Source organism: Cervus canadensis, chromosome 33 (assembly GCF_019320065.1).
Source record: "Cervus canadensis isolate Bull #8, Minnesota chromosome 33, ASM1932006v1, whole genome shotgun sequence".
Taxonomy (NCBI): domain Eukaryota; kingdom Metazoa; phylum Chordata; class Mammalia; order Artiodactyla; family Cervidae; genus Cervus; species Cervus canadensis.
Window position 1 is genome coordinate 15,136,353 of NC_057418.1, and position 20,220 is coordinate 15,156,572.

The following is a 20,220-nucleotide window of genomic DNA, read 5'->3' on the forward strand; positions in this document are numbered from 1 at the left end:
ACCATGGCAAACACGGAAGGGTATCATCAATCTACTCAGAGATCATGTTTGCCGTTAATTAGTTGGGTAACATTAAAATACCCAGAGCAACAGAAATAAGTTATATTTGCATAGTGTGCTGTGGTTTACAAAGCACTTTCACATAACATCTGTGATCTGATGTGTAATTCTTGCAGCAAACATGAAAAATAGGTACCCAAGAAAGGATATTCTCCCCATTTTATAGATGAAGAAACAGGCTTACAAGAGTTCATGACTTTCCCAAGATCAATTTGAACCCTACAGTGTAATATTTATAACATAGCATATGTGAGCATAGAAAAGCACATTAGGTGAGAAAGCATGAGCAAAAAAATAAATTACTGCCTTTTCAATTTTTTACTTCAGAGTTTCTAGGAAGTGAATATGTCTATTTAAAGAAACCTAGTAAACGTACATCTGATGAAGAAGTGGAAATTTACTTGTGCCCTTTTCTAGCAAAAATCATTTATAGAAACATATTTATCATTTTAAAATAAAATGAAAATATATTTTAATCCTGTTGGCAAACTCAGAAAATTAAGTAAAATTATGGAGTAGGAACCTTCTGATAGTTAAGCTGGGCCATAATTACATGCACAGCACACATGGCGGATTGGCGCCAAAGTAAAGAGATGTACCACCTTTAAACCCGTTCACATCTGAAACGGCATCACGTTGGCCAAGACATTACACACTGCAGGGAAATAAATTACTCATCTTTTGGCAGAGCAGATTGTGTGTAGAGAAGTAATTTTTTAAAGGGCACCTTGTCGAATGAAAGGAGGATTCAAGAGGTTCCCAAAGGGAGTCATAAACTCTAGAGATTCCTCAGTCCTGCAGCCAGCTGGCTGCATCTGTGTGACAACGGAACACATGAGCCGTTGTTGGACTCAGGCTTGGCGGGAAGCCGAGAAGTTATCTAGATCATTTTTGTCAAAGATCAGTTACCTAGGATGTGTGTCCTTTTTGACCCAGACATGTGGTTTGATTAATTCTTGATTGATTCCGTCCCATATGCCTGAAGTCACCTATATCCATAATCTTCTTTGCACTGTGTTTCTGGATCTTTTCTATCCAGGTATGAAAAATCAACTTAGGTCGTTTATCAGAATATATTGATGACGAGCCTGCTGGAATTGCTAATGGACCTTAGTTGGTAAAGAAATCTTTAGGAAATGAACACTTAAGGTGTTTGTTTGTTTTCCTTCACCAGACTTATTGAAAGTGAGTTTTTAGGCCAGTAAAAGAATGCAAAATGTGCTTTCCCTAAATTTTACTGTATGACATTTGGTTTCAAAGCCAAGGGAAACTGTTCCTGGGCATTTTTTTTTTTTAAACACTTTTGATAATCAGTCTAAAGATCTGAGAAGATCCCTTCAGCTACTTATTTTATATTTGCCCCAGAAAGTCACCTATTTTTGCTAAAATCAACCAAAGAGGATGAATTCTATGTGGACACCCACTTTCTAGCCAAAATATTGAGGCTAAGGATATCTTTTTTCCCCCAGATAAGTAGTTAAATAGCACTTATAGAGACCAAGATTAAACACAAGCCCATATAATCTATGTATAATGGTTATGAAGTCAACATGTTAGAAAGAGGATTTTTTTTTTTCAGACTTTCTACTTGAATGTGTTCTGAGGCAGGTGAAAGAACTAGATATCAAAACCCAAGCCTGCTGCTTGAGGAGATCTCTCCGAATGTTTCTCACTCCGTGTTTAGACATTGAGAGCACCCCCTTGGATGTCCTTTACTGTGTTTTTTGAGCCAGCTTTGGCCCATGGTGTAGTTCTTCAGGAGGTCTTGACGAGGTGGAATTCATTGCATTTTCCTTCCTACCAGGACCCACATACTTATAACACCCTTACTCGAAAAAGCTATTTTTTTCTTTCTTTTTTATTTTTTAAATTATGAAAGTATGATAACACATTTGCAGGAGACTTGGGGTGGCTCAGCTGGTAAAGAATCTGCCTGCAATGCGGGAGAACTGGGTTCCATCCCTGAGTTGGGAAGATCCCCTGGAGAAGAGAAGGGCTACCCACTCCAGTGTTCTGGCCTGGAGAATTCCATGGACTGTATAGTCCATGGGGTGACAAAGAGTTGGACACGACTGAGCGAGTTTCCCTTTCACTGTCACTTTCTGGAAAATGCAGAACAAAGTTACATATAGTTCCACTATATATTACAATTGTTTTTTAAAGTAGATAAATTAAGATTTTTAGTTGAAGTTTCAGTATCAAACTCTCAAAAAGTTATAGAATGAATATGCATAAAAGTAGAAGGATATAGTAGACCTGGAAAGCACTGTAGGCCAATTCAACATAGTTAAGATAATTTATAGAATTTTCACACAACAGCAGGATACAAATTCTATTTAACTTCCCATAGACTATAAACCAGGAAACACTGGAACATATCCAGGGACATAAAACAAGGTGCAAAAATTTCATACAGAGTCTGTTCTCTTATCACTGTGGGATTATGTTAGAAATCAATATCAAAACATATTTGAAAATAGCCCACATAGTTTCAAGTGCGATGTGACATTTACCAAGACATCTGTGACTTAGCCATTGAAAGCCTCAGTAAAGTTAAAAGACAAAAACAAAAAAAAGCAAAAACAAAAAAACACAGAGAGAGTGATTGCAGAGAAGAAAGCATTTAAATGAGAAATTACATCATCTATTCATGTATTGGTCAAAATTATTTTTAAAAGTGAGCAGATACCTCTGGTTAGTGAAAAATGGAGGTTCAAGGAAGACGAGGATGCACAGGTATAGAACTGGTTAAGAATCTGTGCGTTTAAAGAAAGTTTTACTTTTTATCTTGCTCTAACATAATATCTGGGTTTTTAAGGGTATGATAAAGAATCAAGGCAGTTACCAAGCTGAAGAAACTATTGCAAAGGAACTGGCTTGGATTCATCAGAGTGATGGTTTTCCAGGCTCAAATTCACCCCGAAAGGGTTGTCACAAAACTAGCACAGCCTGTCAAGATGAAGCAGAGACTTTGTAACTCTGAATTCTATCTTTTCAGTCGTGTTAGTGTCCAACGTTTATGGGCAGTGTTTCCTACTCTCTGATCAGTTAAATAAAGCTGAAAAGCACTGGGAGGAGTAAGAGTCAATTATTCCGGTCCCCAGTTGCAGCTTAAAGCCCTTTCCAGAAAATTAGAAAAACATATTTTTCCAGGTGGTATGAAGAGCCTCTTTGAGGCATGTGGGTTGATACAAAGATTCTCAAAGGGAAAACATGTGATAGAAGGAACAGGGATGGAGATGAGAAGTCAAACAGATTCTTTTGGATGCCAAAGGAAAACTCTATAAAGTTTTGTGATTTTAAGTTCTGCTCCTGGCACCAACATCCGCAAGTAGATGGAAAAAAAAAACAAAAACCCTGAGGACTGAAGAGGGACTAGCCCTCTGTTTTCTCACTTTGGCCTCCAAGCGCCCTTGGCGCTCCTGCTGCATTTCTGCTCCTCCTGCCTTCAGAATTTCTTTCCATACCGCATGTGCATGCTTCCAGATGTGGCTACCTTCCACATTTCCCACGGCTGAACTCTAAGCGGGATATTTTGTCCTAAAATAATCTTGGGATAATATTTATTGCCAGACTGATTTAAATACATGTGAAAAGGGCTGGTTGCTACAAATAGTCAAATAACCTATTATGAGAATCCCATTCTGATTTAAAATGGAAACCTGTCTCATGGCTGAAGAATCTGCATGACACCTTGGAAATTTAAAATATATTTATAGAATTCTAGTTTCTCATGCCTATTATCTGCTTTTGTCCCATGGCATCACAATTCATAGTGGGAAGCGGAGCATGTAAATGATTTCTATTACAAAGTTTCAGAGAAGTATCAGATTTTGAATTTAATTTATATACATGTCTCTTAAACTTGGCTTCTCAGGTGGCGCTAGTGGTAAAGAACCCGCCTGCCAATGCAGGAGACGTATGTTTTCAGGTTTGCTTAAAAATAAGCAGTGTCATCTAACGCTATATAATTATGATATAGAGTAGTCCTCCACCATCTAAAAAATTGTTTTATTAAGTCAGTTTTCTTAGCTTTAACCTCCTTCTGTATGACTGTGGTCAGCCTCAGAGCCTCAAAATAATTCACATCTTAATATGGTAGTCGTTCAGTTGTGTCCAATTCTTTGTGACCCCATGGACTGTAGCCCTCCAGGCTCCTCCATTCATGGGATTTTCCAGACAAGAATACTGGAGTGGGTTGCCATTTCCTTCTCCAGGGGATCTTCCTGACCCAGGGACAGAACCCAGGTCTCCAGCATTACAGGTAGGCTCTTTACCATCTGAGCTACCAGGGAAGCCCTTAATATCAGGGAAGCAAATCCAGAACTGGGTCTTTCCCAGTCTCCTCTAAACACCAGATGTATGCTCTGAAGTTTTTTCTCCAATATATATGACATTTATAAAAACTTCTGAGGGTTAAGGAAAACATCATTTAGCAAATTTCACTTTCTGCTGTCTACTAAAAGTCATTTGCTCAGTGTGAATCCCAAGCATGAGTAAGGCCAGGATTAGTGCCTGAGAACCAAAGTCCTTAATTAGAGTTTATAATCTTTTCCAGCTCTGATAAGTGATTTTGTTAAACAGTTGCTTAAGAAACACACAGTTAGCTATATTTTCAGTTCTAGGACAAAAATACCTCCAACAACAAATTCTGCAAATGCTGCCCTGGTGCACAAAAATAGATTTAACCCAAGTCAAAGGGTTCCCTCTCCACCTCTGAGTCCTTCACCTGTAACCTGTGCTGACCTAACCTCAAGCTTCCATGCATTCTGCTCCCTGTACTAGGAAACTGCCACCCCCTCTTCAACACGTGAAAGATTCTCAAAGGGGAACCAATCTATATTGTGTATACCCGTGTTACAAAGCATGCATGCTCATTAAAGGGATTTTCTGTGTTAGCAAGCAGGTTAGGGACTTGGGGGTTGTTGGTGGAGGAAGGCTTTAAAAGGCAATCAGATCTAGTCAGAGTGTGAAGATGAGGTCCAAACTGTTAATCAGTCAGTTCATGCCTGACTCTCTATGAGCCCATGGACTGCAGCCCACCAAGCTCCTCTGTCCATGGGATTTCCCGGGCAAGAATACTGGAGAGGGTTGCTATTTCCTTCTCAAGGGGATCTTCCTGTCCCAGGGATCGAACCTGGGTTTCCTGCATTTACACGCAGATTCTTTACTGACTGAGCTACCAGGGAAGCCGAATCAGATTCAGTCAGAATGTGAAGTTCAGTTCAGTTCAGAAGTCACTCAGTCATGTCTGACTCTTTGCGACCCCATGAACCGCAGCACGCCAGGCCTCCCTGTCCATCGCCAACTCCCGGAGTCCACCCAAACCCATGTCCTTTGTGTCGGTGATGCCATCCAACCATCTCATCCTCTGTCGTCCCCTTCTCCTGCCCCCAACCCTTCCCAACATCAGGGTCTTTTCAAATGAGTCAGCCCTTCGCATCAGGTAGCCAAAGTATTGGAGTTTCAGCTTCAACATCAGTCCTTCCAATGAACACCCAAATGATCTCCTTTAGGACGGACTGGTTGGATCTCTTTGCAGTCCAAGGGACTGTCAAGAGTCTTCTCCAACACCATAGTTCAAAGCATCAATTCTTCAGTGCTCAGCTTTCTTTAGAGCCCAACTCTCACATCTATACATGACTACTGGAAAAACCATAGCCTTGACTAGACGGACCTTTGTTGACAGAATGTGAAGATGAGGTCCAAACCCAGCGCCTGTTCTGTACTTCCTGGGAAGATGGCTCCACCTCCTAGGTCCTAATTCTGTGCGATTTTGAATGTGGAGGAAAATCTTTCTGCTACTCTGAGACTTGTCATGTCTGAGCTCCAGGCTGGGCTGCAGGGGGATTTCTTGTCTCCTGTTCTTCCTCGCCAACCCAGCTTCCCTCCTTGTCAACAGCACGGGGACCTTCAGGAAGGGTGTGTGTGTATTTATTTTCTGAGTGACTGAAATTTGATTCATATTTGCTAGAGCTTTCTTTTAAAATTAGAACTTCCTTATCCTATCTGGTATCATCTGAGACAAGTAACTGGGTCACTAGCATATATTTTCATCACTAATTGTTTTATTACTAATAAAGTATCATTAATAAATAACATAATAATGTTTTACTTATATAAATATGTATAAAATGATATGGTAACAATAATAAAGGCTTCACTAGTAGCTCAGCTAGTAAAGAATCTGCCTGCAATGCAGAAAACCCTGGTTCGATTCCTGGGTTGGGAAGATACACTGGAGAAGGGATAGGCTACCCATTCCAATATTCTCGGGCTTCTCTTGTGGCTTAGCTGGTAAAGAATCTGCCTGAATGCGGGAGACCTGGGTTTGATCCCTGGGTTGGGAAGATCCCCTGGAGAAGGGAAAGGCTACCCACTCCAGTATTCTGCCCTGGAAAATTCCATGGACTGTATAGTCCATGGGGTCGCAAAGAGTCAGACATGACCGAGTGACTTTCACTTTCAGCAATAATAAAGTGGTAATATTTCTTATTACTAATATTACTCAGTGGAAGGGAAGTTCTAGAGGATGGGCACATATGTATACCTATGGCTGATTCATGTTGATGTATGGCAGAAACTAACACAATAGTGAAAAGCAATTATCCTCCAATTAAAAATTTAAAAAATTGGAATCATAGAGGGAAACTGTTTAGTATTTATAACTTCCATAAACTAAAAAATTTTTAAATAAAAAAATAAAATGTAGCTGCAATATAAAAAATGATTACTTAGTAAAAGGTCACTGAAAGTCTTATTTGTAATTCTCAGAGATACATGTGTTTGAATTTCCCAGGAATGCTTTAATAGGCTAGTTTTCTATTTGAAATCAGTTATCAAAATGTAGTCAATATTTTCATAATGACATTCCTCTATGAGTCAACATATGTTATCATTTTTTACCAGTAACTTCATTAAGAATTGGTGGAGCACCTCCTAAGTAAGTGTCTGCCATTCAGTGATGACCAAACTAGCCAAGCCCAGAGGAGGAGAATCAGCCACAGTCATCTCACTGTATTCAGGGTCTAACCTGTAGAAATCCAGCACATTCCCTTCTGTAATTATTCTTAATAATGTAATTTATTCTGGAGTAAAACTGTGACCACTTTCAGTTAAGACATTGAAAAATAAAATGTAAAAACACAGCCTTAGATTTCATTTGAAAATTTATCTGCAACCGGTAAAATAAGAGTACTTTAAATATGGGCCCCACTTTTCCAGTTACACAGGTTACAGTGTAATTTACAGTTTTTTTGATGAATACTCCATACTTGAAAAGAATGGACAGGTCTTAATGTCCATTAAAGGCACTTTAGTCATTTTCACTTTTATGATGTTCCATGCGAGACCCTGTGCTCCATGGAAGCGATGATCATCCCCTTGAAATTCCTGCTCCTAAAACAGTGCCTCCGGCTTAGCAGTGCTTAGGAGTCACTGAGTAGATTACTGTTGGAAACGTCCCTTAACTTCCTACCCAAAGTTTATTCAGGTTCAGTTTAAGCCCTTGCACTCTCTAAAATACCCTCACTTATGTAGATAATCTGCTTAACATGGTATATTATTAAGGCATTACTTGGCAACTAATTTGTATACGTTTCAGAAACTTTTGCCTTAAATATATTTTCATTGTATTCCTGCCACTCCTTAACTTGTGTTCTATTAACTCCTGTTTTTAAGCCCCGACATCCAAACACATTTAAGACATTCAGATGTATGTGTATGTATTAAATTATCTCATGTAAAATAGGTGAGTGATTAATCATGGTTATATTTATTCATTCAACAAAGCATTTATGGAGGTCCTGCTTAGTTCCTGGCATTATTTTGGGAATGGCTAGTAGAGCATTAGATAGACAAGCATCCCTGTGTTCTTGGAGCTTATTATTTACTAGCAAGGGATAATCAAGCAAAGAGATAAATGAATACATAAGGAATACAAGAATATCAGGTACTGATCAGTGCCATAGCAAAAATAGTGTGTGCAAGGGCGTGAGCAGAGGCTAAGACATAAAAAATAAAAAGAAACAGTTGATGATGGCCTCTTTGAGGAGTTTGATCTAAGACCTGAATGGCAGGTTAAGATCCTGTTATGTAAAGGTTTGAAGGAAGAGCTGTCAAATTATTGAGCTGAAATGAGTTTAATATGTTTGTTTGAGGGTAATGATGAAGAGCACTGCTATTTTGAACATCAGGGATGGTGTCTCAGCAGTAAAGAATCCACTTGCAATGCAGGAGATGTGGGTTCAATCCCTGGGTCGGGAAGATTCCCTGGAGAAGGATATGGCAACCCACTCTGGTATTCCTGCCTGGGAAATCCCATGGATAGAGGAGTTTGGAGGACTACGGTCCATGGGGTCTCAAGAGTCGGACATGACTTAGTGACTAAACCACCTCCACCAAAGGAGAAAATGGTATCAAGAATATATTTCAAGGGGCTTCCCTAGCAGTCCAGTGGATAAGACCACCTTCCAATGCAGGGAGTATGTGTTTGATCCTTGGTCGGGGAGCTAAAACCCCACATGCCTCTCAGCCATAAAACCAAATCATAGAACAGAAGTGATGTTGTAACAAAATTCAATAAAGACTAAAAAAAGTGACCCACATGAAAAAAAAATCTTTAAAAAAGAGTGGATGTATTTCAAGAATGAGAGAGTAGTCAATTGTTTTGAATACTGTTGAGAGGTCTAGTAAAATGGGAAAGAAAACTGAGTTAACAGTAGGGGAGTTCCAGTGATCTATAGGAACAGTTTTAGTGGTCTTCAGACATGTGGACAGTCGCTTCAGAGATGGCGGACATGTGGCCTCCTTGAGGCAAGTTGAGAAGAAATGAGAAAAAGTAGAGACAGCAAAAGTTAGTTATTACATGTTTTATTGAGAAAGGAAATGAAGAAGTAGAAGCTGGAAGAAGATTGGGGGTTAAAGGAGAAATTCTTTGATTATTTAAAAGAGAGTTACTAGGATATGCTTGTGAGTAATGGGAATAACCAAGTTTGGAGGAAGGGAGGGAGAAATTGAGGCAGCCACGAGAAGGTAAAAATGCAAAAGCAAATTCCTTGAAGAGTTAAAAGGGGCTGGCTCCCAAAGCGCAAGTGGTACAGTTTTTGATAGATGCAGGCAAACTATAAATATATGAAGACCACTTGACAATACAGAAATACTTCTGCATTAAAATGTTGAGAAACTAAAGCAGGCCAGGTGGAGCTACATGAAATTGCTGATTTGGGGCCATTTTTGACTTGTAAAAATACCACTTTTCTATGGCCCAGACTTACAATAACATGCTTACATAAAATAGCTTAGAATACACAAATTGAAATAGATGATGAGCTCATGGATGTTTTCACATAATTCTAAAACAAACATAAGGGAAACATTGTCTCTTAAATTGAATATTGCCTATTTCAGATTAGTCTTTAGGTTATGTCATAACAAATGCTGAATAAAACAAGGACAGAATTATATTCATGTAATTGTTCTAGTTTTATCTGAGCCTCTGTGTTCTAGTCTAAAGGATTAAAACATCAGCTGCATACTTAAAGATTCCTTAGGATCTTTGTTTCTGAGTGATTTGGGTGTAAAAAAAATTAAATTGAATCCATGTGTTTTGTAAGATTTATCTTTAGCGATGTGTCAATTTGCCTGATTGTTTATCTTTTCTTTTGTCCCAGGCTTATTTATATTTATCTTCCACTGTGCTATGAAGGAGAATGTTCAGAAACAGTGGAGGCGGCATCTCTGCTGTGGTAGATTTCGGTTGGCAGACAACTCAGGTAAATGGGCATGTTGGTGATCAAGCTTCTAACATTAAGAGTGTGGTCAGAAGTGTTTGTCATTTGGGCTTCCCAGGTGGCTCAGTAGTAAAGAATCTGCCTGCCAATGCTGGAGACTCAGGTTCGATACCTGGATCGGGAAGATGGCAACCCACTCCAGTATTCTTGCCTGGAAAACTCCATGGACAGAGGAGCCTGGCGGGCTACAGTCCATGGGGATGCAAAGAATCGGATACACCTAAGCGATTGAGCACACACACATTTGCATTGTCCGAGCAGCCTAGTCCCAGTGGTAGCAAGGTGTAACGGTGGAGTGTGTAAAGATGCTTGGTTGGAATCTTAGATTATTAAGACTGCACGGGATCTAAGGACTTCGGACCTGGCTGTTCTGTTTTGCAAAGGAGAAGCATGAGTTCCAGATAGGTTAAGTGAGTTGCTCAAGGTTTTATGTCTAATTTAACTACTCGGATATCCACTATACCCTATATACCTTTCCATATTTTTGAAGTCTTCATTGACATTATTAGACAAAAGAGATTTTTCTCAATAGGAAAAAAATCCCTGAAGAAAAATATTACTCTTTTAAAAAAAACCTCCAGTGGTTACTTCTCAACCTGAAGATATTAAGTAGAATTTTAAACATGAGGTCAAATTAAGAAACTTTTCTGTTTCTTCAAGTTGTTACTGTTGACATGTCCATCTCTTGTATGAGTCACTGCCAATGTGTCAGAACATCTAATGTTATGAATCAGTTACTTGAATAATGTGGTGATGATTTTTCAAGGCAAAGTGTGTGCATGTGTGCTAAGTCAGTTGTGTCCAACTCTGTAACCCCATGGGCTGTAGCCCACAAGGCTCCTCTGTCCATGGGATTCTCCAGGTAAGAATACTGGAGTGGGTTGCCATGCCCTCCTCCAGGGGATTGTCCCAACTCAGGGTTCGAACCTGCATCTCCTGCATTGCAGGCAGATTCTTTACTGCTAAGCCACCAGGGAAGCCCTCAAAGCAGACTATATCCCCTCTCAAGCAGACTCATGGAGAGATGTCATTTCTTTCAGATTGGAGTAAGACAGCTACCAATATCATCAAGAAGAGTTCTGATAATCTAGGAAAATCTTTGTCCTCCAGCTCCATTGGTTCTAACTCAACCTACCTTACATCCAAGTCTAAATCCAGCTCTACCACCTACTTCAAAAGGAACAGCCACACTGGTGAGTCATTCTGGCCAGAAAGGTGCTGGTAAAGATGCTCTCTGGGACACTTCCCATCATGTGTTTATGGTGAGAACTGGCATGTCATAAAGATTCATAGATCACAGTGCCCATTAGGGTGCTTATTTTAGACAGGAAAATCAAAATTTGCTTGCACCTTCAGCACCTTTGTGAATATTTTGTCCTTTTTTAAAGAATTTACAGCCAAAATTGAACCTACATTGTCAGAGTATCATTAACTCAATATTTTTGTAACTTCATTTTCTTTAAAATTTAATTTTCCTAAAAAAGTATGGTATCTTGTTTTTAAAAGTTATATCTTTATTTAAAAAATACGGAAATTGAGTTGCAGATTATTTCAGCATAGTATGACAGTTACCTGGCAAGTTGGAATGAAAACAGGAAGAGACACCATCCAGCTTGTATGTGAAAGACTGAAGTCCTTTGAAATATACACAAATATAAAATCATGATAGTGTATGCCTAAAATGAATAATGATATATGTCAATTATACCTTAATCAAAAAAGATACTTAAGTCCCTAACCATTGGAAGTGTTACTGATGATTGCTCTCTACATTACTGATTAAATATGAAAGAGGGAACATTATGTTTGGAAAGTGATACAGATGATGAGAAGCATTGTATCTTTATTCATCTACCAAATCTTCATGATATTTACAATGATCGCACTTTCTGACACTGAGCCTGAAGACTATGAAAACACAGGCTGACTTCAGACATGCAGAGAATTTGGCTTCAGACCACCATAATATATTGAATATTGCAATAAAGAGAGTCACAGGAATTTTTTGGTTTCTCAGTGATTATAAGCACCATGTATAAATATGTGCTTATATGTTTACCCCATACCACAGTCTATTGTGTGTAATACAATCATGTCAAAAAATGTACATACCTTAATTTTAAAAGATACTTTATTGCTGAAAAATGTGCTTGACTGTCATCAGACAATACAAATCTTCGATTTATAAAAACTGCAGTGTCTGTGAGGGGCTTCAAAGTGAAGTGAAATAAAATGACACATGCCTGCAAAGACCGTTTTGCAGTCCTTGATAGCCAGTGAACAATGTGAAAAGGTATCCTCCTTTAATAATTTCAGTTGAAAATAACAGAAATGCTGCTTTTAAATACTAATTAAACAGCTCTCAACACTCAGTATCCAGCACTTTCTAAATGAAAGATGCTTATAAAAGGTAATGGAAATGACTTTTAAATTTTGTATTTGTTTAGCTAATAAATGTAGGCAGAAGCAAATGGCACCCAAAAACATTCATATTTGGCAAGAATGGAGTGATTTGCGTGATGTGTGTATAAATGTTCACATTGTAACACTTGCATTTCAAATGACCCTTATGTACATTTGAATCTTTCCACATGTCCCTGCTTGTACCACTGTGGTGCCCACTCCCTGGGATTCAAGATAGCACTGTGGAAAAGAAGTTTGAATGTTTAGAGAGTTTTTTAATTCCAAAATTAGTCAAAGAAAGATCTGAAGGGCTTCCCTGGTGGCCCAGCAGTAAAGAATCTGCCTGCCACTGCAGAAGACATGAGTTCGATCCCTGGTCTGGGAAGATCCCACATGCCCAGGAGCAATTAAGCCTGTGCGCCGCAATCATTGAGCCTGTGCTATAGAGCCCAGGAACTGCAACTTCTGAGCCCTTGTGCCTCAAATACTGAAGCCTGGACGCCCTAGAGCGCTCAGCAACAAGAAAAGCCCCTGCAATGAGAAGCCCGCGCACAACTAGAGAGTAGCCCCTGTTCGCCACAACTGGGAAGAGCCCAGCCAGCAACGAAGATGCAGTACAGCCAATAAATAAATAAAATTATTTTTTAAAAGTATCTGAAAACTTGGAGCAGTTAGGACAGCAGTGCTTAAAGTTTCTTGGAGTCAGGGATACTTTGGGGAATTGAATAGAAGCTATGAACTCTTCCAGAGTGGGGTGCAGTCTTTGAGTCCTGCCCACAAGCAGTTTTCCTTAAAATTAAGAGGCCTTTGCATTCTTGCCTGAAACACCTGTGTGAGAAACATGATAACAGGCATATAATCTGAGATAGATTAGTCTACCTAATTGGTTGTTCCCTGGCACAAAATATTGTTTACAGTTAACTCTTGAATAAAACAGTTTGAACTGTGCAGGTCCACTTATATGCAGGTTTTTTTTTAGTTCCAAATACAACAAACAGTATTACATGATCCGTATTTGACTGAATACATGGATGCAGAACTATGGACACTGAAGAAGCTCAGACACAGAGAGCCAACTGTAAATTGTACTCAGATTTTCAGTTGTTCAGGAAGTCAGTGCCCCTAACCCCAACTATTATGCAAGCCTCTACTGTACTTAAAATGAGTGAATTTTATACTTTTATTAAATCAGCCTTAAAATTAGATACTCATTTTGTCTCCCCTTTAAAATCCAAATGCTTAATGCATTATAAGTTAGTTGTGAATGCATAGGAATTAACTCAATTGAATTATTTTCCTGTTAATATAACTGAGAATAGCTAGCCTGAAAAATGACTATTAAAATGGTAAAGAAGATAACAGGTAGATATTTTGGAACAGAGGGCATTTTGAAAGTATAAAATATTTGGAAATAGCATCATGGGGAAAGCTGACTAGAAGATAAAAGGGACTGTAGAAATGGGGATACCAAAGAAAAGCTTTACTGTTTCAAAATCTTGGATATTTATTTTTGAAGACTTCACTAATGTTAATTGTTTCTTTTCAAACATTTGGGGTTAAACAGGTTCTTGTTAACTAGTATAAGGATATAGTCAATGGTATGACATAACTTTCATGGTGTAATCATTCCAGTTAGTCGACATATGAAGGGTCTTCTGCAACCTAGCCAGTTCTCAGTGGGACTGCTGGTACCTAGGTCACTTGGGGTATGTAGAAAGTCACTGCATATCATCATGGATATCTAGATGGTTTATTTCTTGGAATTGTAGATAATGTCTTCTAAGATCATTCCTTCAACAAAAGTGGATCATTCAGGTAAACTTTTATTACTTTTTTGAATGCATGAATTTTTTTGCAAGGTAATAGAATATTTGCATGGATTAAACTAAGACTCTTGCTGCACCAGCAAAATGGCTTCTTCTTTACAATAATTCTCAGCTGGCACAAGGACATTCCTGCATTGAACTGGAATTTCTGAACTGTCAAATGGTCGTGTGCTGGGCTGGCTCTTCTGTGCATGGGGGTATCTGCAAGCTGCTCCTTCTAGGAAATGTACCATGCTCTGGAGTTAGTGGGTCATGTAACAGAAAGAAAAACAAGCAGTACTTGAGAGGTTCATTGTAGAATGGAGTACAATTCTTTACCTTTTCACTGCTCTTATGAATTACTGGATATGTCATGGTACATTGACAGAAGTCATAAAAGAGAAATTGTCGATTCCAAGCCTGCTTTTTGAGGACTTTTGTCTGCTTGAAATTTCAGCATCAGCCAAATAATAGTTCATTTCCCTAGCCCCTGGTTTTCAGACTTATAGAAATAATAAAAAATCTATATTATCCACAATATAATAACTACAGGAATTGCAGAACTGGGAATAGCATATATGTAGAAACACAGACCTAGCTCAGAATTTTACTTTATTAGACTGTGAAGATCCAGAAAATTGGGTCACATATTTGGAATGGAGCTGGTCAAAGTCTTTAAAAACTGTGTGCTCCTGGAAGTTGTCAATGAAATAGAATGAATGTATCTTTGAAGGTTTTTTTGAGGATGTGTAGTTTTCTAAAAACATCAAGTACAAATTGTTCATTATTGAGATTTAAGCCAATAGAAAAATTCCTAACCGAAAACCAATGGCTAGTGAATGTGTGAACGGAAGGAAAGCATAGAATCAATCAGCTTGCTGAGAGCTGAATGGGGAGGGACCCTTATATAATGACCCCTGAGCCTTTTTCTCACCAATCCTGGGTCATCCCACCATGCTTCAGTCTGCCCACTCTTCCCATAGACCATCTGTTCTCTCTTGCTTCCTCTAGTGAGATGGACACAACATTTTAAATTTTAGCTTGCATTGTATTTAGTGTCTGCTCCAACACCAAGACCACAGTTGAACAATTTGAGTCATTTCCAAAGACAACAGATACAATAGCCATGGCTTTTGCCAATTATGGATGGATTTTTAATGTTAAGTCACACACTGGGTCCAGCATACTCAAAACATAAAACACGTGGAGTGAACATTCCGTTTTGAGCCATGATTTCTAGGCACAGTTTTTCATGATAGAATTTTTGCCACTTCCACAGTGAATAGAGATGATACAACTGCAGGAGACAGTACTTTGTAGAAGGTCATATTTGCTCATTCACTGTTGTGAAATCTCTGTAGTAGATTTTAAGATAGAATTTTTTTCCAAAATGTGTTGGGAGAGGGAGGAAGAGAGATACTTACAAGATACTCATAGGGTACATGAAAATAGTCACGTGTATTTATAGATAATAGTGTTTAACAGAGTTTCCAGTTTTCTTGCCTGGAGAATTCCATGGACAGAGAAGGGTGGCCAGCTACTGTCCTTGGGGTTGCAAAGAGTCAGACATGACTGAGCAACTAACACATACACACACACGACAGAGTTTCAAGGCATTGGCTGAGCCAATTTTAGAAAGTTATGGGTCTAGGAAAATAATGTTTAATATATGATACTGAGATATTTAGGACAGAAATGTAATTTAGCAATCGTTTATTACTGTTAGTTACTGTGATTTTATTGCTGCCAGCAATAATAACATTATTCTGAGACTGTAGCATAGTTAATGAAAACATATACTTAATATTTCTGATAAAGATAATTTTGGATTCTATAATTTAAAAATAATTCATGAAAGATGCCCTTTTTTCTATATTGCAATCATTTCACAAGTTTTTTCCATGAAAAAAATGTGTTCAAAATAGCTTTTATGTTTTTTATTCACTTTTCTTTTCCAAAATTCTTTAAATTATATTTCATTAAAAATTTTATTATGAAATGTCTAACACATATAAAAAGTAGAGAGGATAATATAATGAATCCCCTTGAGTCTATCCGCTCATAGCCACCTACATGTTTTCCCCTTTCTGTATTACTGTGAAAACATATCATAGACATCATATTGTTTCTTCCACAGATATTTCAGCACTTTTTAATTCATTGTTATATAATCTGTCACTACTTTGTGCGAGCCATTTGCCATATATATTTTTGCCTCAATTTTCTGATGACTCTACTCACTGGCTCTTTGAAAAATACCACTTAGAAGAACATTTCTTAAAACAAAGCCCCACAAATTACTAGAAGGCACATTAACATTCATTCATATGCAGGAATGCACTTTGAAGATGAGAAACATGAAATTTTAGTGCTGCCTGCTACCAAAACTAAGAATCAGAGCTTTATTTCCTTTGTGATCTTCTTTAATGTGCAAAATAGAGGGTCCAAAACGGTAGCCCTCAGGCATATTACCAGCTCATCTTGCAGCCTAATTTCTTGTATAATTTCTTTCAGACAATGCTTCCATGGACAAGTCCTCATCAAAACTGACTCATGCTGATGGAGAACAAACATCGATCATTCCTGTCCATCAGGTCATTGATAAGGTCAAGGGTTATTGCAATGCTCATTCAGATAATTTCTATAAAAATATTATCATGTCAGACACTTTCAGCCATAGTACAAAGTTTTGATATCTTTAATATAAGAAAGAGGAATCAGTCTGCACGAAGATGTGCAAGCAGTCAAACTCTGACTAGCAGGTGTAAACGTGGTCTTACCTAGGTAACTGCATATATATGACCAGTGTGTTTTATGAAGAAGGCATTTGTGAAATTCACTGTCTGTCTTTTCAGTGTGTTTCTTCCATGGGGGAGTTTCCACCATCACTAAAACTTCACTACTGAGAGCAACATGATTCAGTACCCACAGGGGATAGGGTTTTTTAAATATATAACTGAATTGACCAATCAGAACTTGGGCTGGGAGGTGAAATATTAAGATTAGAGGACAAGGGACAGGCCAGGCTATGGACAAGTTTAGTTTAGAGTTTATTCACACTCCACCAAATAATTGGGTTTGGATATGGTCATTTGCTCCATCATCTTTCTCAACAAGCAAAAGCTTGTTGAGTCCCTACTAATAGGGACTTCCCTGCTGATCCACTGGTGAGGACTTTGCCTTCCAACGTAGGGGGTGAGGGTGGGGTGTGGATTCGATCCCTGATCAGGGAGCTAAGATTCCACATGTCTTGCAGTCAAAACACCAGAAGATAAAACAGAAACAATATTGAAACAAATTCATTAAAGACTTTTAAAATAGTCCACATCCAAAAAATCTTTTAAAAAGCATACTAATATTTAAAACTATTTTGGATGCCCCCAAGTCCCATCTCTGCTAGTTTCCATGAATGCAGTAGCATTTCCTTGTTTTTTAACTACCGAGACAAAAGAATGATGTCTGACAAAGTTTAGAAAGGTGTATTTTCCATTATCTCAAATGTTTAACCATGAAGACCACAATGTGCCTAAGAAAGAATTTCCCAAATTTTGACCTAGTTAATATGAAGTCATGTTGTTTCATTTATCCTATTCAAGACACGACTTAAACATCATTATTAATTATAATTTAATCCTGTACTTTTGAATCAAATTTAATGTTGGGGTTTCATTACAGTGGACCTCAAAGTAGTTGAAGATAAACCTCTTACACCTCTATTTTTGATCCTCTACTGTATATAGATCCATGGGTTCATGGGAGGAATGGAATTTCCATTAGGCCAGCTGTGTACAACAGTCATGCCCTTTTGGGAAAAACAACTATTGAAACTCTATGGTCTTGTCATAGCTCCAGAGACTTTTAAGATATTTCCATTTGCACAAGTGAAAAGCCTCTTACTTCCTCTTTCAAAAGTTTTGTTCCAAAGAATATAAACTGAGACTTAGGTGGGTGACTTATCATAATCAGAATAATATATAAACATGTGGGTCTACACTTGCCAGTCTGAAAACTGCTTGTATATAGGTCCTCTGATTATAAGAGCCAGAGGAGATCTGGCAAGATAGATGGGGTGTTATTTATGGATTAGGTTTCTGCATATAAGTCATGCATAATAGAAAGCAGCTTTTAGCCTAACTTTCAGACTATCCTGAGTAATGTGCTTGCTAGTGAATGTGTAGACCGCATTTTAATTGTTCTTAAATGATGGATGAGTGTCCAGTTTCTTAGAAATTGGTCTCAATATGTGCTGTACCTTTACATTTGCTCTGGGTTATCTGAGACGTTTCAGGTTCTGGAAGCAACCTAAGTGATGAGAAGATGAGACATTCTGGCAGAATGAAACTGCTTAAAGGCAGAAGTCAGACTGAGCACCTGGGGCCCTTTCCCTCTGTGCGGAAAGCAGGTAGCCCTTAGTTTGAGACAGGAAAGCTCTCAGACTGCGCAGCAACCAAGGAACGTCACCTTCCACTCATCCTCAGTCATGAAGGTCTTTGGCAGACCCAAACAGGTGATGATGTGGTATTGAGTTTTCATATCATTCCATTTTGTAGCATCCTGGAACACTGTTCTGGGAGATAAAAGCATGGCTCAGCCTGGCCTTCCCAAGAGAGGGGTTGTGGACAGAAGGAAAAGATAGTAAATCTGAGGTCACTGAGATTCCCTACAGCAGAATCACATTGTTTTCCATAGGCATGTATTTTAACAGGCTGCTTATTTTGGCAGAGGTTGCATCCAGATGAAAGTTAACCTTAACTAGTCGCTGAATCTTCATATACTCTCTTCCAAGCCTTAGAGATGATAGAATTTAATTAGCTTTCAACTGTGAGATTGCTACCCGAAGTGCTTATGTAGTTAAAAGTAATTAAAGTGAGAACTTTAAAAATATCTTTGATTTCTACTCATATTCATGCAGATCTGGGAAAAATGTTCTTTTCATATTTGACAACAGTATCAGCTCCACTTTAGAAATTTCCAGTAATCAGGTAAGGATTAAAAAAAAAAGATGGAGAAACAGCTGAATAGAAACATTTGCAAGTGGACTTGAGTTCTACACATGTAGTTCTCACCTTCATTTAGCCCCCTCAAAACAGAGCTTCAGGAATTTAGCTCTGGAGCCAAAATTTAGTTTAGCCTAACTTTGACAGTAATATCAACTTAGACTCTCTGGGGTTGGAAGAGAGTTGGAAAACAGTTTCAGTTTTTGTTGTTTTTTTATTTTCTTCCTTTTCCTTTTTTTAAACTACATCATGTTAGAGTCAGTCTAGGATCCTGAGATCTTTTCCATTGTTGTCACCATGACTTGCATTGTAAAGCTTTGTTTGTTTAATGTTGGCATAGACTCTTTTGTACATATTTATTTATTTGTGTTTATAAATGTGAGCTTGTTTTATATCTTACCTTTATATTGCCTGGCTTTGTTATTTTAATTAACTTTCTATCAGAGAGACTGTATATATTTTTTTCTAAATACTTTGTGAAATAGTTTTCTGTAGCAGTATCTCTGAATTTGATGAATAAAAAATGACTGTGAGTGCAGATTAGAATAAGTAGTAAAGAAGCTACTATAGCTGATTTGCCGTTTTACTTAAATGGAAAATGTTTTTCAAATAAATGCTTATGTTGTTTGTGATCCAAATTATTCAATTCCTTTATGAATGACTGTTTTTATTTCTGCCTCTTAAATAGGAAAAAATTATTTGACAACTGGAAAATAACCTGCCACCAATTAAGCTAGTGACATGGAGTGACTTTGCCAAAACACTGAGAATGAATATTTTAGAAAGATCCAGTTCACTGGGGATTAATGCATTTTGAAGTTCTTAGATTTTCTTAAGATGACTGATGCAAAGCCAAGCTCTGTGGCAAATTAAAAGTAATGTAGGTTTCCTTTTTGGGAAGTCTTCAGCCTTCTGAAAAGGGAACCAAATCAATAATATGACATAGAAGTTAGATCTTAGGATTTTTTTTTTCACATTTATAGTCACTGTTTTCTTTGTGGGAGGCTTAGAAAATGACAGAATTTAGCCAACTTGACTTGCATGATGAGAGCAGGACCTCCTCACTTCCTTTTGCTGTGATTATTTAGGATAACTCTCTTCTGCAGAGAGCCAAGACCCAATTTGGCTCACGGCCCTACCTAGTGCTAAGTTGCGAGGCGTGTT

The 20,220-nt window shown here is 38.1% G+C and overlaps 1 protein-coding gene across 9 annotated transcripts in view; it reads left to right on the forward strand.

Annotated features, from left to right (window-relative positions):
- The window catches only part of ADGRG6 (adhesion G protein-coupled receptor G6), a 153,919-nt gene extending 134,222 nt beyond the window's left edge, over window positions 1–19,697 (forward strand). For 7 of the 9 annotated variants that reach the window (XM_043457459.1, XM_043457466.1, XM_043457460.1 and 4 more), the window contains 3 exons: window positions 9,732–9,833; window positions 10,892–11,044; window positions 16,574–19,697. In XM_043457459.1, coding sequence (XP_043313394.1) covers window positions 9,732–9,833; window positions 10,892–11,044; window positions 16,574–16,752 — 434 coding nt within the window. In that variant the 3' untranslated portion in view covers window positions 16,753–19,697. Of the gene's footprint in view, window positions 1–9,731; window positions 9,834–10,891; window positions 11,045–14,023; window positions 14,070–16,573 lie in introns of all 9 variants that reach the window. The other 2 variants (XM_043457467.1, XM_043457469.1) reach the window with 1 other exon arrangement.
- Window positions 19,698–20,220: the final 523 nt, after the last annotated feature.